General features: G+C 47.3%; 1 protein-coding gene and 1 non-coding gene across 2 annotated transcripts in view; both read left to right on the top strand.

Annotated features, from left to right (window-relative positions):
• The first annotated feature begins 16,606 nt into the window (after positions 1-16,606).
• On the top strand, positions 16,607-16,793 carry LOC140422849 (U2 spliceosomal RNA). The gene has a single exon (XR_011947629.1). It is a non-coding gene; the product is annotated as a U2 spliceosomal RNA (small nuclear RNA).
• A 6,567-nt stretch (positions 16,794-23,360) lies between these two features.
• Positions 23,361-25,298, top strand: part of rbm41 (RNA binding motif protein 41) — a 62,572-nt gene continuing 60,634 nt past the window's right edge. Inside the window, exon 1 of the mRNA XM_072505433.1 lies at positions 23,361-23,392. Within this exon, the coding sequence (XP_072361534.1) occupies positions 23,376-23,392 (17 nt within the window). The 5' untranslated portion in view covers positions 23,361-23,375. The remainder of the gene's footprint in view (positions 23,393-25,298) is intronic.

The following is a 25,298-nucleotide window of genomic DNA, read 5'->3' as shown; positions in this document are numbered from 1 at the left end:
ATGTTGTCTAAGTACACCAAACTTTTGGAATTCTATGGAGAAAGGTCTCCTTCATCCATTGAAAAATTGCACAAGCGGACAATATGCCAAAAAGCAATCTTGTTTACTGGAAATCAGACACTTGTTGACTTCGGCTGCTTGATTTATGGTAAGTTTGTAATTGGCACAGATTCTGACAGTATGGTCAGGATTTAGGACAGGAACGATAGGGACTACCCACTTGGAGAACTGTACTGGTCTTATGATCCATAATTCCTTCAGATGTTTTAACTCAGCCTCAACTTTCTGATGCAGAGCATATTGGACAGGTCAAGTTCTGAAGAATTTTGGTGTAGAATTGGCCTTAATCCCTTGTATTCAGCTCAGCTCATTTTGAAAAATGTCTTTGTACTTACACATCTCTTAGAAAACACTATCTAATATTTTAAAAATTTCAAGCCAGTCCTGCCCCATGAGGCTTGGCCCCTGACCTTCCATAACGACCATGGGTAATTAAGCGGACTGGTGTTGATACGGTAGCCGTGCAGCTGTGGGGCCAAAAGTATTTCAGGTTTCTCTGTGTAAATTGCTGCTTAATCTCAGAGGTTGGACTCCACTTCACAAATAATTGAAGTAATGCTCACCCACCACCAGAGCTGAAGAGCCTGTGTTGACCTCCATGCTCAAAGGTCGCCCATTAACCATGAGTACTATCTTAATGGGAGGCGTCTTGCTCACTTTCACCATGTTCAACTTGTAAATTTCAGATTCTTCTTCAGGATTATTTTTCACCTTATGTACTGGAGTCAAGGTGTGTTTTATTTAATACCGGGTATGCCCTACCTGGCACGACACCGTGCTGCAATATGGGCCTTCCTGTTGCAATTGAAGCAAACAAAATCTTTGCAATGGCCCACCTTTTGAGGGAAGTGTCCCCCACATCTGTAACGCTCATCAAAATTCTTCTTTGCTTCTGTCCACGAACCTGTCCCTCTGGTCTCACTTCAGCATCCTCTGTACCCACCACTCTGGGTCCTCGTCTAACAAACGTTCCAATCCAAAGCTGATTCACCTCGCCTTCCTGCATGCATTGTAACTCTGAAGCCATTTTTGGCACATTCGGTGGCTTGATGTATCTTTATTGCTTTATCCAGGGAAGTGTTAGTTTCGGCCAATAACTTTCTTGGGATGTTGAGATTGTTGGTGCCACAAACAAAATGATCGTGTAACATGTCATTTAATGGTTAGCCTAATTTGCAGTGTTCAGTCATTTGATGAAGCCTGGCTCCAAATGTAGAAATTGTTCCCTCTGGGGTCCCTGATGGCCGACTTAAATTTATACCGTTGCAGTATGGTGGAGGGTCTGAGGTTATAATGCTGTTTCACTAAAGTGACCAATCCATATCTGGGGCCTCTGGAGATGTTAAGTTTCCAATGTAAGACGACCTTTTGCTTGTCTTCTGCAATGATTTCATTAGCTGTGAAGAAGGATCGAAGCCTCTCAATGCATTGGCCCCAGGCTTCGGCCTACTGGTCAAACAAATTGAGTTTCCCAATTATTAGCATGTTTCTCACTCACTGAAATTGTGGAGACCACTCCTCTTCTCCAGAGGTTTCAGTTGGTCAACCCGTCACCCTCAGAATTTTGCAACTAGCGACTGTTGTCCGACGAGAGTGGACCAGGACAGAGTTTTGTTGATGTGTACACCTAGGAATTTGAAGCTGTCAACCATTTCCACCTCTGTCCCGTTGATGCAGACAGGGGTGTGTATGATACTTCGCTTCCTGAAGCGTCAATGATTGATCTGTTCCTTTATCTCTTAAATTATTAATTTGTTTGAGGAGTAAGGGAAAACCTCTCCCTTTGAAACAAAATATCCAGAACCCCCAATAGCCTGACTTACTTCACTAGTAATCAGATAATTCTATGAACTATCTTTATATCTATCCCCTTTCTCATTGATTCTGAAAGAGTATATTTCATCTGTACCACAGCTATAGTTTTAACAGCAATTTATTTTTCGGATACTTTGTTTCCTACCACTGCAACTCATCTTCCATTTAATTTCCAACATTTTGCCCTAATATGTCTCACTTCGTTACAATGGAAACACTTCGGCCTCCGAGTGCCACTTCTACCCTCAGCACTTTCCTTTTTGATCTGAGGTGATATTTCCTAACCATTCTCAACTGTTATATTTCTTTCTTGACTATTTGTTTTCTCTTCTCCTTTCCACTTTCTCTCCTTTTCATGTTTAAAAGGATGATGGAAAAAAAGTTTTGGTTCAATGGACGAATCCATAATCATCAGCTAGCTCTCCTGTCTATCAAGCAGTTTAAACTTTTTGGGCGGGGTTCTCCCAACGGGCGGCTCAGTGTCGACGCCGGAGTAAAAACGGGAGTGATTTACTCTGGCTTCGGCGCCCGTTCCGGTACCCCATTCTGCGGCCCACAGGGGGCTAGGACGGCGCTTGAGTGGCCTCTGCCGCCCCCGCTGCTGATCCCGGCCTGAACCCGGCGCCACGGGGTCCACGCATGTGCAGTTGAGCCAGCGCCAACTGGCCACATTGCGGAGAATTGCGTCCCGGCGCGGGGCGCGATTCACGCGGCGCCGCGCCGATTGTCCGACCCAGCGGGGGGGTCGGAGAATTCCGCCCATGGTTCCTCAGAGTGTATCCGAATAGCCAAAGGAAGTGAATCTTTAAATTCTTCTGATAGAATCAACTCTCAAAGTCTACAATCTATGCCTGTATCCAATGATCAAAATTAATTTGCTTCACCCTCTCAAATTCAATATGTCTTTGTCCAGGCTGTTTTCTTGTGTTTCAAAATTTCTGCCTGTATGCCTCAGGAACCAACTCATATGCACTAAGGATAACTTTCTTTATTACATCATAATCTAAATATACCTCTTTCAACAATGATGCATACATCTCACTTGCTCTACCCAATAGTCTGCTTTGTAAAAGTAATGTCCAAATTTATTTTCATCATTTCATCTGTTTAGCTACCTTTTCAAAAGAAATAAAGAATGTTTTCACATCCTTTTCCTCAAAGTTTGGAAGAAATTGTATAAATCTAAACATTTCCCCACTAGGTTCATGTCAAGAAATATTTCCTTCTTCAATCTGCTTCAGTGTATCTTGTTTAACTGTCCACAATTTAAATTTAAATTCTCTCTCGTTATCCTTTTCTCTTTCTGCCATTGCTATCTCCTCCATTTCCACGTCAAGTTTCCTCATTTCCATTTCCTTTTGAAAAGCTTTCTTTTTCCTCCATTTCTAACTTCTTCAGTTCTATTTTTAGCGAGGTCAATTTGCTCACTTTTCAGACAACTTGGTCGATCAGACAAACCTTGCAATTTTAAATGTTTCAATATGCTTTCAACAATATCAGCTTTCCTTACCCCCTATATCTAATTCATTTGCCAATTCACTTAACTAACTTTTGGCTACTTTCTGTAAACCATTTAAAATTACATATTCCATCTTTAGGAAAGTCTTAGCAGTTTCTGTAGTATCCTATAAGACTGGTGACACCCAAGTAGATGAAATGAAAAATGAAAATCACTTATTGTCACAAGTAGGCTTCAAATGAAGTTACTGTGAAAAGCCCCTAGTCGCAACATTCCAGCACCTGTTCGGGGAGGCTGGTACGGGAATTGAACCGTGCTGCTGGCCTGCCTTGGTCTGCTTTCAAAGCCAGCGATTTAGTATTGTGCTAAACCAGCCCCTGATCAATGAATAAACTATTTATTAAGGTAAGTACATTTTTACAAAGTGGGATAAAGACGACCATACTCCACGACATCAGACTCCAAAACTGGCAAGGAAATCCTGGGCTCAGCCCCAAGATTCGCACTTCCAGCCCAATTGGCAGGACAGGTCACCTGACCCTCAGAGAACTCGCACCTTAAAGGGGGCACAGTACCACATTCCTCCACCTTTAAGTTCCTGATTAACACATTTCAATAACAATGGAACAATGGAACTATTTACAATATTATGCAACAAATGGAACTCAACACTGTCCTTTATTCGGTAAGTCGGTCCTGAGACTTCCTAATCCTTTGGGAACGCCAGAATTTATTAGTGGATGCTCCGGTGTAGAGGACACTTTGGTTTGAACCTCAATGACTTGCAAGGGTGCGTCAGTGTAGACCTCTCCAGTTCGCACTGGAACATTACTTGGCTCTTCCTCGGGGTAGCTTGCTTTAATCTATAGCAATATCACTGACAGGCATATGAGGGACAGACTGTCCCACTGACTCTGCGTGTGATTCTCTTCTTCTCAATAGTCCAGGTGTTTCTTCACCCTTTCTCCTTGGACATTTATTTCATATGACACAGGCCCTGCTCTGGCCATAAACATTCCAAGGATCTAGTTTGGACCAGCACCAAAATTCTTTACATATACCAAATCATCCATCTCAAATGTTCTCTCAGTTTTTTGCCGTGTCGTGATGTCTCTTATATGCGTTTTGTTTTGCCTCCACCGTCCCCGCCAAATTCGGAAATATCAGATCCAACCTTATTCTAATACGAATGCCCATTAGTAACTCCGCAGGTGTAACACCTGTGGTGACATGAGGTGTTGTTCATGATGGCACAGTGGCACAGTGGTTAGCACTGCTGACTCACGGCGCTGAGGTCCCAGGTGCGATCCCGCCTCTGGGTCAATGTCCACGTGGAGTTTGCACATTCTCCCCGTGTTTGCATGGGTTTTGCCTCCACCACCCAAAGATGTGCAGGGTAGGTGGATTGGCCATGCTAAATTGCCCCTTAATTGGAAAAAATGAATTGGGTACTCTAAATTCATTCGAAAAAAGGTGTTGTTCTATAGGCGATCAGGAAACAGACCAGTTTGCTTTGGAGAGAGGCTGATGACTGTTTCTTCATGGTGGCTTTGAATGTTTGGATGGTTATTTCAACCCGTCCATTTGAATCAGGGTGGTACGGAGCAGTTCAAAGATGTTGAATGCCTTTGGCTCTTATGGAATGCTGGAACTATTCACGAGTGAAAACAGGCCTATTATCTGAGACTCGGGCAACCCATGGATGGCGAATGTCTATTGCATTTTCTCAAACTTTGCTGATGAGGTCTTGATTTCATTTTGTGTATCTCCAACCACTTGGAGTGCGCATCTATTATGAGCAGGAACACGGTGTCCATGAATGGCACTCACAAATCCGAGGTGTAGTCCCACCCATTGTTGACCTGGTCACTCCCAAGAGTGCATTAGGGCCACAAACAGCAATTATGCTGTAATTGACATTGATCACATTGTTTGACCAGATTCTCTATGTCAGTATCCATCCCTGGTCACCACTCATAGAAGCATGTGAGCATCATCATCTTTGTCATCCCAGGATGGACACAATGTTACTCTTATAAATACTAACTCTGGGTTGCGGTGATGCCGAGCTAGCCGCACGTTTCGGCGGCTCCAGCTCCGACGGACCTTCGGGCTCTTTTAAGAGCCCCAACGGGGAATTTTTCGACTACGCGACCCGGTGTGGGGTGTGTGGGAAGGGAGTCCCCCCCGAACGAAGAAGGAAAAAATCGGCGGCGGCGGCTGCAGCCGGAGGAATCATCAACCAAAAGGTCAGAGGGAGAGAAAAACAAAATGGCGGCGGAGAAAGCGCAGTCGGCATGGGGGCCTGAGCAGGACGAAATCGTGAGACGGTGCGTGGAGCTGCTGAAGAGGGAGGTGCTGACCCCAATGCTACAGGCAATTGAGGGGCTCAAGGAGACATTAAAGACCCAGGAAACTGAGCTCCGCGTGGTGGAGCAGAAGGTGACAGATGTTGAGGACGAGATCCTGGGCCTGGCGGTTAAGACTCAGACGCACGAGGCACTTCATAAAAAGTGTGCGGAAAGGATCGAGGCCCTAGAAAACGGAGCGCGAAGGAAGAACCTTAGGATACAAGGTCTCCCTGAGGGTGTGGAAGGAGTGGACTGTGGAGCGCACGCGAGTAAGATGCTGAGCTCACTGATGGGAGCAGAGGCCCCTGCGGGCCCCATGGAGGTGGAGTGGGCAAATCGGATTCCGGCGAGAAGACCAAAAGCGGGAGAACCACCGAGGGCGATAATCGTGCGATTTTACCGCCTTAAGGTCAGACAAGAGGTCCTGAGATGGGCTAAAAAGGTGCGGAGTAGCATATGGGAGAATGCTGTGGTACGGATATACCAGGATTGGAGTGCGGAGGTGGCGAGAAGGAGGGCGAGCTTCAACCGAGCCAAAGAGGTGTTGCATAAAAGGAAGGTGAAGTTTGGGATGCTGCAGCCGGCAAGTCTATGGGTCACGTATCAGGAGAGACACTATTATTTCGAGACGGCGGAGGAAGCATGGTCCTTCATCAAAGAAGAGAAATTGGACCGGAACTGAGGGACTGATGCTGCAGGGAATTGTTATTGTTATTGTTTTTGTTAATGTTATGGTGGAAGTTAATTGAAACAGGGAAGGGGGGAGACATTGGGGAAATGTGGGCGCCGGTGAGGGGGGAAAGACGGGACATAGTCGGAGAATGGGGAATGGGAGGGGGAGGGGAAAGGGAGCTGCGCCATAAGAGGCGGGTCAGGTAAAGGAATGTTCCTGCGCCAGAAAGAATAAGGCGGGAAGACAGGCGCAAGGCGGATGGGAGTTCCCCCACACGGGGGGCGGTCGAGGAGTGAGCAGGAGTAGCCGGGGTCAGTTGAAGTCAGCTGACTTACGGAAGTGATATGGGGGGAGCAATCAAGCTAGATAGGGATCTAGCGGGGGGGGGGGGGGGGGGGGGGGGGGGGGGAGGGGGACAACTGGGTTGCTGCTGCGGAAATCAAAAAGGAAATGGCTAAAGAGGGGGTGAGCGGGGATGGTGTGCGACGCTGGGGGAGCGAGCGGGAGCGCGGAGGCGGGATATGGGCCTGGCCTAGAGAAGGTAATGGCTAGTCGACACGGGAGGGGGGCAGGTAGCCCCCTAGTGAGGCTGATAACGTGGAACGTGAGAGGCCTGAACGGACCGATAAAAAGGGCCCGAGCGCTCGCGCATTTGAAAGGACTAAGGGCAGACGTGGCTATGCTCCAAGAAACGCACCTAAAGGTGGCGGACCAAGATAGGCTAAGGAAAGGATGGGTGGGACAGGTGTTCCACTCAGGACTGGACGCAAAGAACAGGGGGGTGGCCCTTTTGGTGGGGAAACGGGTAGCATTTGAAGCAAAGAACATTGTAGCAGATAGCGGAGGTAGATATGTAATGGTGAGTGGTAGGCTGGAGGGAATGGAGGTCGTGTTGGTTAATGTGTAGGCCCCAAATTGGGACGATGCGGGATTCATGAGACGGATGCTGGGGCGTATTCCGGACCTGGAGGCAGGAAACTTGATTTTAGGAGGGGACTTTAATACGGTGCTGCACCCGGGGCTAGATAGATCCAGCTCAAGGACCGGAAGAAGGTCGGCAGCGGCCAAGGTACTTAAGGGGTTTATGGACCAAACGGGGGGAGTGGATCCATGGCGATTCCTTAGACCTAGGGCTAGGGAGTTTTCCTTCTTCCTTCTCCCATGTCCATAAAGTGTACTTCCGGATAGATTTTTTTGATTTGGGAAGGTCGCTGATCTCTAGGGTGGAAGAAGCTGAGTACTCAGCCATAGCGGTTTCGGATCATGCCCCACATTGTGTGGACCTGGAAGTAGGTGAAGACAGGGAACAGAGAACACTCTGGCGATTAGATGTGGGACTGATGGCGGATGAGGGAGTGTGTGCAAGAGTGCGGGGGTGTATTGAGAGATACCTGGAGGTCAATGACGACGGCGAGGTCCCTTTGGGAGTGGTCTGGGAAGCATTAAAAGCGGTGGTCAGAGGAGAGCTGATCTCAATTGGGGCCCACAAAAGGAAAACAGAGGTCAAGGAAAGGGAAAGATTACTGGGGGAGATTTTAAGGGTGGACAGGGAATTTGCAGAGACCCCGGAGGAGGAGTTGTACAGGGAAAGGAGACGACTCCAGACGGAGTTTGACCTTCTGACCACCAGAAAGGCGGAGGTACTGTGGAGGAAGGCACAGGGGAGGAGGTATGAATATGGGGAAAAGGCTAGTCGCCTATTGGTGCACCAATTGCGAAAGAGGGCAGCAGCGAGGGAGATAGGAGGAATTAGAGACGAAAGGGGAGTCACGGTGCGAAGGGCAGGAAAGATAAATGAGGTGTTCAAGACCTTCTATGAGGAACTGTATAGGTCTCAACCCCCAGAGGGAGAGGCGGGGATGAGGCAGTTCCTGGACCAATTGAGGTTCCCGGAAGTGGAGGAGCAGGAGGTGGCAGGCCTGGGGGCACCGATTGAGGTGGACGAGGTTATTAAGGGACTGGGAAGCATGCAAGCAGGGAAGGCCCCGGGGCCAGACGGGTTCCTGGTGGAATATTACAGAAAATATGTGGACTTGTTGGCCCCGTTAATGGCGAGGGCGTTCAATGAGGCTAGGGAAGGGGGGGACTCTACCCCCGACGATGTCGGAGGCGATGATATCGCTAATTTTGAAGAGGGACAAAGATCCGTTGCAGTGCGGGTCCTATAGACCTATTTCACTACCAAATTGCTGGCAAAGGTACTGGCATCGAGGATAGAGGACTGTGTCCCGGGGGTGGTGCACGAAGACCAGACAGGGTTCGTAAAAGGGAGACAACTGAATGTTAACGTGCGATGACTATTAGGGGTGATAATGATGCCCCCAGTGGAGGGGGAGGCAGAGATAGTGGCGGCAATGGACGCAGAGAAGGCATTTGATAGGGTGGAGTGGGAGTATTTATGGGAAGTGTTAAGGAGGTTTGGGTTTGGGAACGGGTTTATTAGCTGGGTTAGACTTCTTTATGGGGCACCAACGGCAAGCGTAGTTACAGGTCGACATAGATCGGAGTATTTCCGATTATATAGGGGAACAAGGCAGGGATGCCCGCTGTCTCCATTGTTGTTTGCGTTGGCAATTGAACCTCTGGCCATGGCGTTGAGAGACTCCAGGAAATGGAGAGGGGTGATTAGAGGGGGAGAAGAACACCGAGTCTCGTTATACGCAGGTGACCTATTGTTATACGTGTCGGACCCAGCGGGGGGGATGATCGAGGTTATGAGAATTCTGAGGAGGTTCGGGGAATTCTCGGGGTATAGGCTAAACATGGGGAAGAGTGAATTATTTGTGATACATCCAGGGGACCAGAGTAGAGAGATAGAAGGCTTGCCGCTAAGGAAAGTGGAAAGAAACTTCCGATACCTGGGGATTCAGATCGCTAGGAGCTGGGGAACCTTGCACAGACTTAATCTGACACGGCTGGTAGAACAAATGGAGGAGGACTTCAAGAGGTGGGACATGCAGCCTCTGTCGCTGGCGGGCAGGGTGCAGGCAATTAAGATGATGGTCCTCCCGAGGTTCTTATTTGTATTTCAATGTCTCCCTATATTAATCACCAGGACCTTTTTTAATAAAATAGATAGGAGCATCACGAGCTTCGTGTGGGCAGGGAAAGTTCCGAGAGTAAGGAGGGGGTTCCTTCAGCGTAGTAGGGACAGAGGAGGACTGGCACTACCGAACTTGGGTGATTACTATTGGGCCGCCAATGTGGCAATGATACGTAGATGGATGATGGAGGGTGAGGGAGCAGCGTGGAAAAGACTGGAGAGAAAGTCCTGTAAAGGGACGAGTTTAGAGGCGCTGGTGACGGCACCGCTACCGTTCTCACCTAAAAAGTATACCACGAACCCGGTGGTGGCGGCAACACTGAACATATGGGGACAGTGGAGGCGACAGAGAGGGGTGCGGGGAGCCCTGGTGGGGTCCCCTATCAGGAACAACCATAGGTTCACCCCAGGAAGAATGGATGGAGGATTTCAGAGCTGGTACCAGTCGGGAATTAGGAAGGTGGGAGATTTATTTATAGATGGGACTTTTGCGAGTTTGGGAGCATTGGAGGAAAAGTATAAGTTGCCCTGGGGAATTTTTTTGAGATATATGCAGGTGAGGGCGTTTACTAGACAACAGGTGAGGGAATTTCCGTTGCTCCCGACACAGGGGATACAGGACAGGGTGCTTTCAGGGGTGTGGGTCGGAGAGGGCAAGGTGTCAGAGATTTACAAAGAGATGAGGGAAAAGGGGGAGTCGGTGGGTGAGCTAAAGGGAAAGTGGGAAGAAGAATTAGGGGAGGAGATAGAGGAGGGTATGTGGGCGGATGCCCTAAGCAGGGTAAATTCCTCTTCCTCATGCGCCAGACTTAGCCTGATTCAATTTAAGGTGCTACATAGAGCACACATAACGGGGGCAAGATTGAGCAGGTTCTTTGGAGTGGAGGACAAATGCGGGAGGTGTGGCGGGAGCCCGGCAAACCACGCACATATGTTTTAGGCATGCCCGGCACTGGAAGGGTATTGGAAGGGAGTGACGGGAGTGATTTCGCAAGTGGTGAAGGCCCGGGTCAAACCAGGCTGGGGGTTAGCTCTATTTGGAGTTGCGGAAGAGCCGGGAGTGCAAGAGGCGAAAGAGGCCGATGTTGTGGCCTTTGCGTCCCTAGTAGCCCGGCGCAGGATCCTACTCATGTGGAAGGAGGCGAAACCCCCCGGACTGGAGGCCTGGGTAAATGATATGGCGGGGTTTATTAAACTGGAGCAGATAAAGTTTGACCTGAGAGGATCGGCTCAAGGGTTCACCAGGCGGTGGCAGCCATTTCTCCTCTACCTAGGGGAACGTTAGAGGGGAGATAGATGACCAGGAGCAGCAACCCAGGGGGGAGGGGGGGGGGAGGGGGGAGGGGAGGGGGTTTAGTTTAGTTTAGGTCAATGGATAATGGGGTTTTGTTACCTGTGTATTGTTAAAAATTTCTGCTTTGTTATTGTTTTGTTTGCTTTGTAAGAGGGAAAAATGTTGTTTAGAAAAAATTTTCAATAAAATATATTTAAAAAAAATACTAACTCTCTATCCGAATTAATAATATACCATCTTCACATCATAACTTGTCTTTTCTTATCTGAAAGCGCCTTAATTATTCAGATTCGTTATTGTAATGTCAGCCGTGGAGGACCATATGCTTAACTCTCGATAATGGTTCCAAAACGTGATCTGTCGCTGGTAATGGAGAAAGTTTAGAACAAGAACAATTTCATGTGGAACTGGCAGAGGCGGTATATTTTCTGGCAGGGGAAGGCGGCTTCAAGCATCGGCATTTGCTCTGTATGCTTCTGGCCTATTAGGCTGCTAATAATAGAGCCAGTGTTGGACCTTAACTGAAGCTATGGGGAGGGGCCAGGATGGCATTATCCTTCCTAAATAAGCTTAACAAGGGTTTAATAGTAGTAACTACTATGACGTACTGTTCATAAACATATTGATGAAACTTCTTCACTCCAAAGATTATGGCTAATCCCTCTTTTTCAGTTTGAGAATACGCTTTTTCAGTCAGAATCTTAAAGGCACAGGTAATAGACCTTTCTGCACCATCTTCCACCTTATGCAATAAAACCACTCCGATTCTGAAGGAAACATGCTGCAGGTAAGAATGATCTTTTTTGAGGAGTCAAAATGAATGAAGAGACCGGATGATTGTAAAGCGAGTTAAACCTGTTCAGTGGCTTCTTTCTGATGCTCTCTCCAATACCACCGCAGGTGCTTCTTGAGCAGTGTGTGTGGGGGTGTCAACATTGTAGAAAGATTAGGCATAAACCTTCCGCAATAATTCACCATTCACAAAGATTTAAATTCTGACACATTTTGGGACTGGTGCTTCCTTAATTACTTTTATCTTCACCTTCATAGGGTGCAGCCCTTGGGCATTTACTCGGTGGCACAATGGTTAGCACTGCTGCCTCACAGCACCAGGAACCCAGGTTTGATTCCGACCTTGGGTAACTGTGTGGAGTTTTCGCATTCTCCCCTCGTCTGCGTGGGTTTCCTCCAGGTGCTCCGGTTTCCTCCCATAATCCAAAGATGTGCAGGTTAAGGTGGATGCAAAATTGCTCCTTAGGGTGGGGTTGCAGGAATAGGATGGGGGAATTGGCCTAGGTAGTGCGGTCATTCAAACTCAATGAGGTAAGTGCAGTGCAGACTCGATGGGCCGAATAGCCTCCTTCTGCACTGTAGGAATTCTATGATGCTCAACCTCAAATATGTCACTTCATGAGCCTGGAACATACACTTTTCCCTTTTAAACCTTGGTCCGGCCTTCTTAAGTCTTCCTAAAATTTGCAAGGTTATCTGTCTTCAGACACTCCTGTAATCAGTACCTCATCTAGATAGTCAAATGCCTTAGGTAGGTCCTGTAGTAAGCTTTCTATCGTGTATTGAAAATTGCACATGCCAATGAGACGCTGAAAGGTAGCCGGAGATGGTACAAGCCTTTGTGTGTTTTCCAATAACAAATTTGTTAGATGCCTCATCTAATTCTAATTGTTAGTATGCATGGCTCATATCAAGTTTAGTGTTATTTAAACCTCCTGATAATTCCACTCCGAAAACTGGGCAGCCTTGATGATGTCTACTTCTTCCAACCACTTGAGTTCAGACTCAACCTTTTCCTGTAAGGCATAGGGCACAGGGCTCTGTTAAACTTAGGCTTGGCCACAGGAACCACATAAATTGTTTTTGCGTTTACCCCATGTGCCTTGCCTAACCCGTCTTGGAACACCTCCTGGTATTTTTTAAGATGTCATGCAAATCTCCTCCATTCTTTTTGAAGATTTTTAGTAAATGTAATCTAATTAGTGTCATGATATTCAAACACACACATCATGATGGACACACTAACAGGCAAATCAGAGTACACAACACCACAACCAATCACAGACAAGAACACCAACCACATAAAAAGCACGAGCACGACACCTGGTGGTCAGTAGGTCTGGGGAGAAGGGAACAAGAAAGAGCTGTTAAAACACCACAAGCAGGGAACCCCCCACGTGCAGAGTGCAAAGACCAAACTGTAAATAGTAAGTTTAAATAAAGAAGCGTTGTACCATATGCAACTGTGTTGGCTCATCTGTGTGTCAGAACACCCAACACCACATGGTACAGGAGTGGATCGATACCTGCCTACTAACCTGCCATTCTGGACATGGACCACACCGGCAAACCGCAGCCGATGCAAGTCACGGGGAACCTAGGTACCAACTGGAAGCTCTACAGGCAGCGATTTGACCTGTACATCCGTGCCACCGAAAAACAGAATGTCTCGGATGACTCGAAGATTGCAATGCTCCTCTTCTACGCAGGTCCGCACGCAACCGACGTCTTCAACTCACTGGTGTTCGAAGAAGGCGAAAACCAAGCCAAATATGACACGGTCATCCTCAAACTGGACCAGCACTTTCAAGTTGAAGTAAATGAAAGTTTTGAAAGATACCTCTTTCAGCAACGCCTGCAAGGTAAGGAGCTTTTTCAACCCTTTTTGACGCACCTCCGGATTCTAGCGCAGTCCTGCGGTTACGGCACCACCACAGAGTCCATGATCAGGGACCAGATTGTTTTTGGCGTTGCCTCTAGTGGCCTACGCCAGCAGCTTCTTAAAATGAAAAGCCTCACCTTAGCGTCTGCTGTGGAAGCCTGTGTCCTCCATGAAAATGCTACCTGCCGGTTTGCCCGATTTCAGGCGTCCGAGTTGGCGCGGAGGGGGTCCCCAGCCGTCGAATCGGCAAGCCAGGCCGCCCACGACGTCGAACGCATCCAGGCCGTCGATTACTTCCCGACCCACGGCCCGGACGACAGCGGCCGCTTCCCGCGCTTTTCGCGGTCTCCCGCGCAGGTGCGCGCCAAAAATAACGGCCACAACGAGGGACGCACTGCGCAGGCGCGCCCACCGCAAGATCGCACTGCGCATGCGCAGTGGCGCAACGAACGCCGTGACGTCATGACGTGCGGCAATTGTGGAGCTCTACATTTAAAAGGGCAATGTCCTGCAAAAAACCGACAGTGCCACAGATGTGGCATGATGGGCCACTACGCAGCCCACTGTCGTTCGGCTCAACCCATGGATCCGGCGCATCCTCGACAACCTCGCAGACGAGTCAGGACCGTCCAGCCCACGCATCAAGACTTCCAGTTAAGTGATGCAGATGACCAGGATGCCTTCCGAGTTTCCGTCATTGATGTCAACAAGGTCAATGCCATCAACCCAGCCGATGAGTGGTGTGCCACCCTGACGGTCAACCCGAACTCGTCGCAAGCCCATTAGACTGGACTTATAATACCGTTCATATGTTTAACAAGTTGCACAATTTTACATGATAACCTGTTGTTGTTTATCGTTCCAGATGTCGTCTGACTGGACAACTGTTCAAGTTTTTTTTTTCTTCTTCTCTCGTTCGCATTTATGTTATGTTATGGTACAACTTGGTTCATGTGACGCACCCGACATCGCCCCATGTACATAGTTCCGTCATATGCACATGCTGCACACGACACACACACACTCCTAGATGCACTCACGACACGATCATATTTATCACCACGTAGGCACATATCTTTGTAAAAAGGGGGGATGTCATGATATTCAAACACACACATCATGATGGACACACTAACAGGCAAATCAGAGTACACAACACCACAACCAATCACAGACAAGAACACCAACCACATAAAAAGCACGAGCACGACACCTGGTGGTCAGTAGGTCTGGGGAGAAGGGAACAAGAAAGAGCTGTTAAAACACCACAAGCAGGGAACCCCCCATGTGCAGAGTGCAAAGACCAAACTGTAAATAGTAAGTTTAAATAAAGAAGCGTTGTGCCATATGCAACTGTGTTGGCTCATCTGTGTGTCAGAACACCCAACACCACAATTAGGCGAAGCAAATCTCAACCCATCAAACCTGGCTCTTGCCCCCCCCCCCCCCTCACTCCCCCTCATTATTATAGGCAGTTAAGCTGTCTGTTGCCAGTAGATTACAAGCATTGTTTATCCTAGGATCCTTAAAGCTTCCCCACTGTATGTGGCTAGCCTGACCACCATACTCCTTAACTTCAGGGTCTGGATAATGCAAATAATGATATGTTTGTTCTCCCTATCATTTGTAGCGGAGGCACTCGTGTTCACCTCCATTCAGAGTGGCCGACTGCTTACCATCTATACAATCGTGTTTGGAGCCATCTTGCCCACTTTAATGTTACTTTTTTAAATATAAATTTAGAGTACCCAATTCATTTTTTCCAATTAAGGGTCAATTTAGCATGGCCAATCCACCTAGCCTGCACATCTTTTGGGCTGTGGGGGTGAAACCCACGCAAACACGGGGAGAATGTGCAAACTCCACACAGACAGTGACCCAGAGCCGGGATCGAACCTGGGACCTCGCCGACATTAGGCAACAGGGTTAACCCACTGTGCCACCGTGCTGCCCTACCGTAATGTTATTTAACATGTATACATCAGAAATGTTTTCAGGGTTATACTCAACACTGTGTACTGGACTTGGAATGTTTTATTTGTTGGCCCCGATAGGCTCTGCTTAGTCTTGCACTTGCTCCTGGTATGCCCCTCCTATTGAAGGAATAACATCCAGCTTCCCTGAATTGACATCTCCCCTGGGGGTGATCGCCCCCGCAGGTAGCATTATCCGTTGCTTTGGTCCATGGACCAAATTCCTCCTACCTCTGCACTCTCTTTTTCTCCGAGCCTCTTTGCTCTTTAATTTTTGTGCCCATAACTCTGGTGCCACAACTGCCAGCGGCTTCCACCCAAACTTGGTGGACTTCACCTGCTTGCAGGTTTTGCAGTTCCATCGCCCCTATCAGCACTGTCCATAACCTGGGTGATCTCTAATGCCTTCTTTCAGGTAATCTTTGCCCCGGCTAGTAATTTTGTTTGTATGGCCCTGTTGTTAACAGCAAGATTAGCCTGCCTGTCAACATGTCATTGGTGCAAACCCAAACTCGCACTATTCAACCATTTGTCTTCGGCATGCCTGGGGCTCTTGTCATCAAGTTAAATTTGTATCATTGCATTATCATCGAGGACTTCAGGTGATAATGTCCTTTGATTAATTTCATGAGCTCCTCAAAGGTTTTGGAGTCAGAGGCATCTGGAGACGTCAGACTCCTTGTCAGGTTAGAGGTTAAAAGACTGTTAATAGGATTACCCACTGCATCTCTTCCCCCCCCCCCCCCGCACCCCCTCCACCACACACTGCCCCCCCCCCCCGAATTTCATTGGCCTTAAAAAAGAGCACAGGCAGTGCTCCGTGTTATGGTCGAGTGGCTCAGGTTTCCCAAAAAGGGGCATTTTGACACATATGGACTGCAAGACAAGGTTTCTTCAATAAAGACTTCCACATGAGGTCTGCTGTCCTGAATTTTGTCGCAATATGAAGGCACTCTGATTGATCCTCGTCGCCAAATGTAATATCCTGTAAAACTGGCGATCACCAAGTAGATTATTGAATAAATGGTTTATTTAACTAACTAACTGTTTACAGAAAGTTAAATAAAGGTTACCATACTCCACGACTCCAGACTCCAAAACTGGCAAGGAAAACCTGTGTTCAGCCCCAGGATTTGCGCTCCACCCCGATTGATTGAAAGGGTCACATGACTCTCTGAGAATTCGCCCCTTAAAAGGGCAAACAACCACAATTTCCAATGCCATTTTGGATTCCAACCTGTACAACATATGTCACAGTAACTTAAATTCTTCTCGGCCTTTTGGCTAAGATCAAGTGTAGGAGCCTTTTGGCTCTGATCTGGTATGTCTCTCTTGTGGGGACCATGAATTGGATTCAATTTGAATTGGTTTTTGGAGCAGGCGAGGAGCTGGATTAGGGGTTCGCCCCTGACCCACACTCTGAGCCCGGGCTTTGTAACTCAGAAAAAGTTTTTAAAAAACTTAAATTCTTTTGTCCAATATCCCTCTTATTATTTTTTAAACATTCAAAGATCCCACCATTTAACAATAAATCCAGGACCATGTTTTACTGTTCAGCATCCAGTGAGTGACTTTCTTTCCATGGTTCAAAATTTCCCAACAGATTTTTAAAAATTTGTTCATGGGACATGGGCGTCGCCGGCATCCAATAACCCTATGTCCACATTTTGAAATCCTGCAAGAGCCATTATGTTTTATGATCTCAGTTGATGGACAGAAAGAACCCAGCATGGAACCCTTGGCTCAAAAGGCAATAGGCCTGATTCTCCATTTCAGAGACTAAGTGCTGACGCTGGAACTGATACGGTGGTTTTCTACGACCCCGAAGGTGGCGCTCGTACCAGAGAAATTCAGGATCTGTTAATGAGCTAGCACCAGCAAAACGTGAAACTATTGTAATTCCAATGCAAAACGCCGGGTTGGGATTGGCACTCGTGAGGCTGATAAAGTGCAGCCACATATAAGCACTCCACTCCCCACACACACTCATTCGAGCCAAGAAGATGGCACCCCGAAGGGTGTTACACCAACCCCTTTTCGGATTTCTGTGCCTTGACTGCTTTTATTTGGATGTGGAGCTCAAGACCCTGCTGGATGCCATAGAGGAGCGGCGGGGCACCATGTACACCGGGTTGGGAAGGAGGCTGCCACCTTCAGCCATACACCGGGCCTAGGCATAGGTTGCAAAAGCTGTGAGCGCCGTTGGCCCCACCGCCAGGACCGGCCAGCAATGCCTTAAAGAGCTGCATGACTTCCTCACGGTGGCCAGGGTAGGTAATCAACACCGTTCCCCTGGCATCAACCCCCATCCCATATACCCTGCCCAGAGGATGACTGAACCCCACTTGCTGTCAGTCTGCTCACACCCCACCCTGCCAACACCCATACCCCCCACCTAGCCGGGTGCCCTGCACACACAGGCCACGAGCTACCCACCCCTGTGCAGACCGCATCTGACTGCCTCACACTGTGCATTTTCAGTCCCCCCTTCCAGGAGAAGGCGGTGCACAACAGTACGGAGAGAGAGCAGGCTGGAGTGGGCCCGTTGGACCTGCGGCCCCTCACCTTGGTAGGTGGGCCTGGAGAATGGGCAGTCGCCAAAGCGGAGGGAACCATGTGAGCCCCTGCTGAGTTGCGGTGTCCCAAAGGCATGCGTGGCACCAACCCCACACCACTCCACCATCCCTACACTACCCACTGCCCCCCCACCCCAACACCCCCATAATTTCTCAAAATTATGCTTTCCATTAATACTTTGCATTCTGAAATTCACGCTATGTTTCCCAAAGGATTCTTTTGAACTGTGCTTCCACTCCACCTCTACCAGCGAATTCACTCCAGGTTTTACACCAACCCCTTTTCGGATTTCTGTGCCTTGACTGCTTTTATTTGACTGCTTTCACACACAAATTCCGATATCCAGCCACCGATTACTGCACAATTATTTCAATTAATGTCTCATTAACTGTAGTAAGATATCGCAAACCTCAGAACCATTCAGATATATTTCTGACTTCACACTAACTAGTTCCTTTAAAGTTCTGTGACTTGAAATGAACAGTACCTTGTTTTGCTCCCAGTTTCTGTTTGTTCCTTTAACTTCAGGCTCCCTGGAAACTCCTTCATTTCTCCAGTTTCCTTAAGTAGCTGTTCTTTAGGTTTCTGGCACTGACTTTTTAAAACATTACTCCATTGTATGGCTTTTCTTCTAGCAAAGCTAAGTGAGATGTTCACTCTCGAGCTGCCTAACTCCAACTGCTGTAGCTTCCAGCTAAAATGAAAGAACAGGAAGCTTTTTTTTATACCATAGCCTCTAAGCAACTATATTTATTCTTCATGCCTTAGCTCTCCCTATCCCAATAGCACCCCAGTTGTAACTGAAACTACCTCTACTCCCCACGCACACAAAGTCCTTTGTCCTGCATGAATCTAACTATACAGTGGTTAGCACTGCTGCCTCACAACTCCAGGGTCCTGGGTTCAATTCCAGCTTTGGGTAACTTCTCCCCGTGTCTGTGTGGGTTTCCTCTGGGTGTTCCGGTTTCCTCCCACAGTCCAAACATGTGCAGATTAGGTGAATTAGCCATACTAAATTGCCCCTTGGTGTCCAAAGAGTTAGGTGGGGTTAGTGGATTACGAGGATAGGGTGGAGGCGTGGGCTTAAGTAGGGGGCTCTTTCCAAGGGCCGGTGTAGACTCGATGGGCTGAATGGCCTCCTTCTGCACTGTAAATTCTATGATTATACTCCACTGGTGACAAGAATATATCACATTTTAAATGGAACTATAAAATGTCCTAGCATTTACATCACTATCTGCAAGATCATATTCATGACTTTGTGGCCTTTTCATGAAAATTGTAAATAATTTGTCTTGATTATAACCCAAGAACCCTACACCTATTTAAATTATAGCAGGATCACAAACTTATAACATTCTGCACACAGATTCATACTTGTCTGGGAACCCCACCACCTGGACGTTCCCCTCCAAGTCACTCACCACCCTGACCGGAAATATATTGCCGTCCCTTCACTGTCACTGGGATAACATCCTGGAACCCCCTCCCTAGCAGCATAATGGGTGATCTACACCTCGAGGACTGCAGCAGTTCAAGAAGGCAACTCACCAACACCTTCTGAAGGGCAACTAGGGATGGGCAATAAATGCTGGCTTAACCAGTGATGTCCACATCCCCTAAATGAATTTTTAATAAAGTGTAAGCGCCTAAATACTTTGAACTTGGTGAAACTACCTACGTCTTTGGTTAGGAGTTCTGGAGAATGTGGAGACCGCAGCTAAATGTAAAACATGTGCATTGCAAAACAATAGCAATCATCCGTTTATGACTTTGCAAAAATACATACCATGGAGTTTTAAGATACATGAGTACTAAATGTCCTTAGACAATAATGCTTATACAGCCAGAAACGAATGCCTGCTGTGAAATGACAAGGTAAACTGCCGCAGGAAATGAAAGATACCTTCGAAAGGATAGATGGTCTGAATATGATACAATCGTGCTAAATGATGCACAAGATTTAGCTTAAATTTACAACAAACCAATCTTGTTTTGTTGGCATTAGCAATATGATGCAAATCTTCTTGAAACAATTCTATAATTGATGTAGACCATAAAAATCTGTTTATTCTTATCCAGAGCAGTGAAACCAGCGAACATTGCTTAAAGGAGTATAAATTCAAAATGAAACTACAGAGACAGGGGAAGTTGAAAGTGTTGATTCATTGCATTGTAAAAAAGATAATTAGTTTTGGATAATATGATGGGATATGGTGCATGCACGTTGGTAAGTTAGTTGTAGTTCAGTTGGTAGAAGGTTGTGAACGTAAGTCCCACTCCAGAGACTTCAGCACAGAAATATAGGCAGTCACTCCCTATGCAATACTTTAAAAAAAATGTTATTTATTCCAAACTTATATAAAAGGTTACAAAACATAAACAATTTGGGGAGTAACCTCCACAACACAAAACTATCCAGCTTGTACAAGTTTCCCCCCCTTTTCACCCCTCCCCTCCCCACGTGACAAACTACTCCTCAAACACAGCCACGAACACCCCCCACCTTGCCTTGAACCCCTCCACTGAACCTCTTAAATCGTATTTGATCTTTTCCAGGCGAAAAAAGTCATATATATCACCGCCAGGCCGCTACCCTCGGTGGCATTGCTGACTGCCACTCCAATAAAATATCCCGAGAACGCCCCGAACTTCCCCAACAGGCCCATGATCCTCTCCATGCTTTCCAGCGGTTCCGAAACATACAATAGTAGTTCGTCCGCGTACAGCGACACCCGATGCTCCCTTCGTCCCCTCATAATCCTAAACCACCCAGTCGACTCCCTAAGAGCCATTGCAGAGGCTCTATCGCTGGCGCAAACAACAACGGTGACAGAGGGCACCCCTGCCTTGTTCCCCTGTGCAGTTCAACGTTTTATGAGCCCATATCGTTGGTCCGTACACTCACCACCTATGCCGCATAAAACAGGCGCACCTATGCCACAACCTTCAGCCCAAACACGAACCCTTCCCAGGACCTCAAAAGGGTACCGCAACTCCACCCGGTCAAATGCCTTCTCCGCATTCATGGACACCACTACCTCCTGTACCTGGTCTCCCGACAGGTAATTATCACATTTAATAGCCTCCTTATATTATTGGAAAGCTGCTTGTCCCTTACCAAACTTGTTTGATCCTCCGCAACCACCCCGGGACACAACATTCCATCCTTCCCACCACCAACTTAGCCAACACTTTCATATCTGTATTTAACAACGATGTGGGCCTATATGATGCACATTCCAATGGATTCTTCCCCTTCTTTGGTATCAATGTAATTGTTGCCTGCATCATTGTCTCCGGCAGCTTCCCCTTCTCCAGGGCCTCATTAAACGTCCCCAAGAGATGTGGTGCAAGGTCTGTTGTAAACTCCTTATAGAATTCCATGTGTAACCATCGGGCCCCGGAGCCTTCCCCGACTTCAAAGACCATATACTGTTGAATACCTCCCTCAGCCCCAAGGGCTCCTCTAGTGCCTGCATCTTCTCTTCCTACAACTGTGGGAACTCCAGTTCATCGAAATACCGTCCCATGTCCCCCCCCCCCCCCCCCCCCCCCCACCAACTAGGTCCACCCTATGCAGCTCCTTATGATAATCCCTAAATGCCTAATTTATCTTCCCCGGCTCCGACATCACATTCCCTGCCTCAGTCCATACCTTCAATCTTTCCCTGGACGCAGCCTGCCTCCGTAGCTGATGTGCCGACATTTGACTTGCCTTCTCCCCGTATTCGTACTGCACCCTCTTTGCTCCACGCAGCTGTTGTACAGCCCTCCACCTCGTCAATCTATCGAATTACCCTTGCAACTTTTTCCTCCATGCCAATCCCTCTGTGATGGGCGCCCTCGAGTATTCCCTATCTACCTCAACTATCTTGATCAAAAACCTTTTATTTTCCTCCCTTCGTTCCCTATCCGCATGTGCCTTGAACGAGATAATCTCCCCTCGGACCACCGCTTTTTGTGCTTCCCAAAATGTGGCTGCCAACACCTCCCCGGTTTGGTCCAATTCTACAGAATCTTTAATCACAGCCCTCAATTTATCACAAAACCTTCTCCCTGCCAACAACCCCAAATCTAGCCTCCACCCCGGCCTCTGCTCATGTCCCAATCTAAGCCGAATCTTCAGCCATGGTCTGAGATTACTATCCCCACATACTCTGCCCCCTCCACCCTGACCACAATCTCCAGGCTCACCACAAAAAAAAACGATTTTTGAATACATCCAATTAGCATGAGAAAAAGGAATACTCCCACCCCCTGGGTTCTTGAAGCGCCATGGGCCTACCATATCCATCTTTTCCATAAACCCACCCAGCTCCTTTGCCATTCGTAACTTACCCATTGACCTGGGGCTCGATCTATTTACCCTCGACTCTAGGACACAATTAAAATCTCCTCCCATAATCAACTGGTGCCTGGCCAGATATAATCTCGTAGCCATTACTGAGATATGGTTCTAAGAAAATCACAGTTGGAAAATCAATATTCAAGGTTATTTGACTTTTAGGAAGGAAAAGGCGGTGGGGTAGTTCTGCTAATAAGAGAAGAAATAAGTACAGTTCTGAAGGACAATCTAGGTTCAGAGGATGTGGAGTCGATTTGGGTGGGATTGACAAATGACAAAGGAAGGAATTGAGTGGTAGGACTATTGCATTGGCACCCCAAAAAGTAGCCACATTGTAGGAAAGAGTTTAAATCAAGAAATAACAAGTGCATGTAAAAAGAAATGCGATGAAAATGAAATGAAAATCGCTTATTGTCACAAGTAGGCTTCAATGAAGTTACTGTGAAAAGTCCCTAGTCGCCACATCTGGCGCCTGTTCGGGGAGGCTGGTACGGGAATTGAGCACTGCATTAATCATGGGCGACATTAATTTTCATAGATTGGACGAATCAAATTGGAAATGGCAGTGAAGAGAGTGAATTTGAGTGCATTTGGGATAGTTTCTTGAAACAATGGCTGGAATTCTCTGTTTGGGAGACTAAGGACTGGATTCTCCACAGCCCCGCATCGAAATCCCGTTTGGCGCAGGGGCGGAGAATCGAAGCATCGGGAACTCATCCGCGAATTATGCCGTGCGGCTGGGGGGGGGGGCCATTGCCAGAGGCCCTCCCAGCAATACTCCGCTCCCAACCAGCCGAGTTCCCGATGCCGTGGAACTAATGTGGTATGGCCGGTCGGGATTCCCGTGCGGTGGCTGCGGACTGAGTCCACGGCCGTGCTGGTGGGGGGCGGGGGGTTTGAGCACCTGTGGGGGGGGGGCCTTATGGGCGGTCGGGGCAGTGATCGGGCCAGTCCGATCGGGGGGCCTAGATTGTTCGTGTTGGTCCGCGGTCTGAGTCCACCATGGCGCTCGGCGTGGCTGCTGGAAGCCCCCGCCGAGCGGGGACTCGGAACCGGAAGTGCGGGGGCCCGTATCTGCAGCCAAAGCTGCGTGAACTTCTCCGGGTCCATGCTAGCCCCCAGAAGGTAAGTGAATCGACCTTTATTGTTTACAGGAAACTGGGGGAGTGCAACGCCAGTGTTTTCCCGCTGGCGTGAGGACATAGACACATTTTGGGAGAATACAGCCCTAAATGTTTCCGCCGGGACTGAATAGCTTCCAATTCTCATTCCCGTTGGGGGCGCTATTCAATAATGGGGTAGATGCAGCTAGGCATTCACACCTGGACAGAGCCCTTTTTCAAAGTTGCAACTTGGTTGATGGAAGATGACAGACTGAGCTTTACAGCTTTATGAAGCATTATTACAGGTTCCAGCAGCCTGGGGACAGGGCGGGGGGGCATCTTACTCTCCACTTCGGCTTTGACAAAGGACGTAGTCTGAATTGAAATTGTTAATATTTCAAAAGAGGTTTCGGGGTCCTTTGTCCGATCAGATTGGTGGTCTCCATTGACCAATCCGGGTCTAAGATATGAAAATGGCCTCTATATAATTTCCTGCAGTTCATCGGGTCGTTCACATGTCTTCAGACATAATGAGATGACAGTTTCTCCGAACGCCAGAAAGTTCCTTTAGTTTGAGTTTTGTTCTGTGGCTTCATTTTGAAGTCTTGGTTTTTAAAATTATAAATTAGCCATGAAGATATATATATTGTAAATAACAGCTGTCTTAGCTCACACCATAAGTTACACAATGATATACTGCCAATTCCTGTTACTGTTTTGTGCTACCTACAAATATGCTAACCAAGCAGATTTTTATTCATTCAAGAGATGTAGGCATCTTTGGCTGGGCCAGCATTTATTGCCTGAGTGCATTTAACATGGATCAGGAAGATTTGGGGCAGCACGGTAGCACAAGTGGATAGCACTGTGGCTTCACAGCGCCAGGGTCCCAGGTTCGATTCCCCGCTGGGTCACTGTCTGTGCGGATTCTGCACGTTCTCCCCGTGTCTGCGTGGGTTTCCTCCGGGTGCTCTGGTTTCCTCCCACAGTCCAAAGACGTGCAGGTTAGGTGGGTTGGCCATGATAAATTGCCCTTCGTGTCCAAAAAGGTTAAGAAGGGTTATTGGGTTAGGGTGGAAGTGAGGACTTAAGTGGGTCGGTGCAGACTCGATGGGCCGAATGGCCTCCTTCTGCACTGTATGTTCTAAAGGACATTAGTGAACCAGATAGGTTTTTATGACAATTGACAGTGGTTTCATGGTCACCTTTAGACTTTTAATTCCAGATTTTGTATTGAATTCAAATTTCGCTACTTGCCATGGCGTGATTTGAACCCGGGTCCCCAGATCATTACCTTGGGTCTCTGGATTACTAGTCCAGTGACAATACCACTACACCCCTGCCTCTCCGTGTTTGTGTATTCATTAGTATCCACCCTTTCCTCTGAGGTCAGCCTACATTTTCAGGAAACTTTAAAACATTTAGAATAACAAATTCTGTTCAACTTGGAAAAACTGTTCAAATCGGTTTTATCATGGCTTAATTAACAGGTGCATGTTATTTCCCATTAAGTGTACCAATTCAAGTTAACTTTTAAATCAACTGCTCTGTATCTTACCTAACTGAACATAGATTAAAGAATCTTAATGTCACAAATTCACGTCTTATTTAAAGAAAAAAATGTGCATTCATGTATTGCTTTTCACAACATTAGGTTGCACCAAAGCATTTAAAAGTTTTATTCATAATAAACCTATTGGTTGCTTTCACTCTACTTTATGGTTACATAAAGTAGGAAAAGTAGAAATAATTTTTCTATCACATTTTAAATAACATGAGAAAAGTAGAAAACACTCAATGTCTTCAAATGACACTTTAAGTTTTTAACAATACAAACTATAATTATTTTGACTTATTGCTGGATGTTGTGAGATGAGCTTAACATGTTTTGGTCTTCTTTCAACAGACTTACTTGCACAAATGACAAG

Source organism: Scyliorhinus torazame, chromosome 5, assembly GCF_047496885.1.
Source record: "Scyliorhinus torazame isolate Kashiwa2021f chromosome 5, sScyTor2.1, whole genome shotgun sequence".
NCBI classification, from domain to species: Eukaryota; Metazoa; Chordata; class Chondrichthyes; order Carcharhiniformes; family Scyliorhinidae; genus Scyliorhinus; species Scyliorhinus torazame.
Note: the sequence above shows the minus strand (reverse complement) of the source record. Positions and strands in the feature narration are given on the sequence as shown.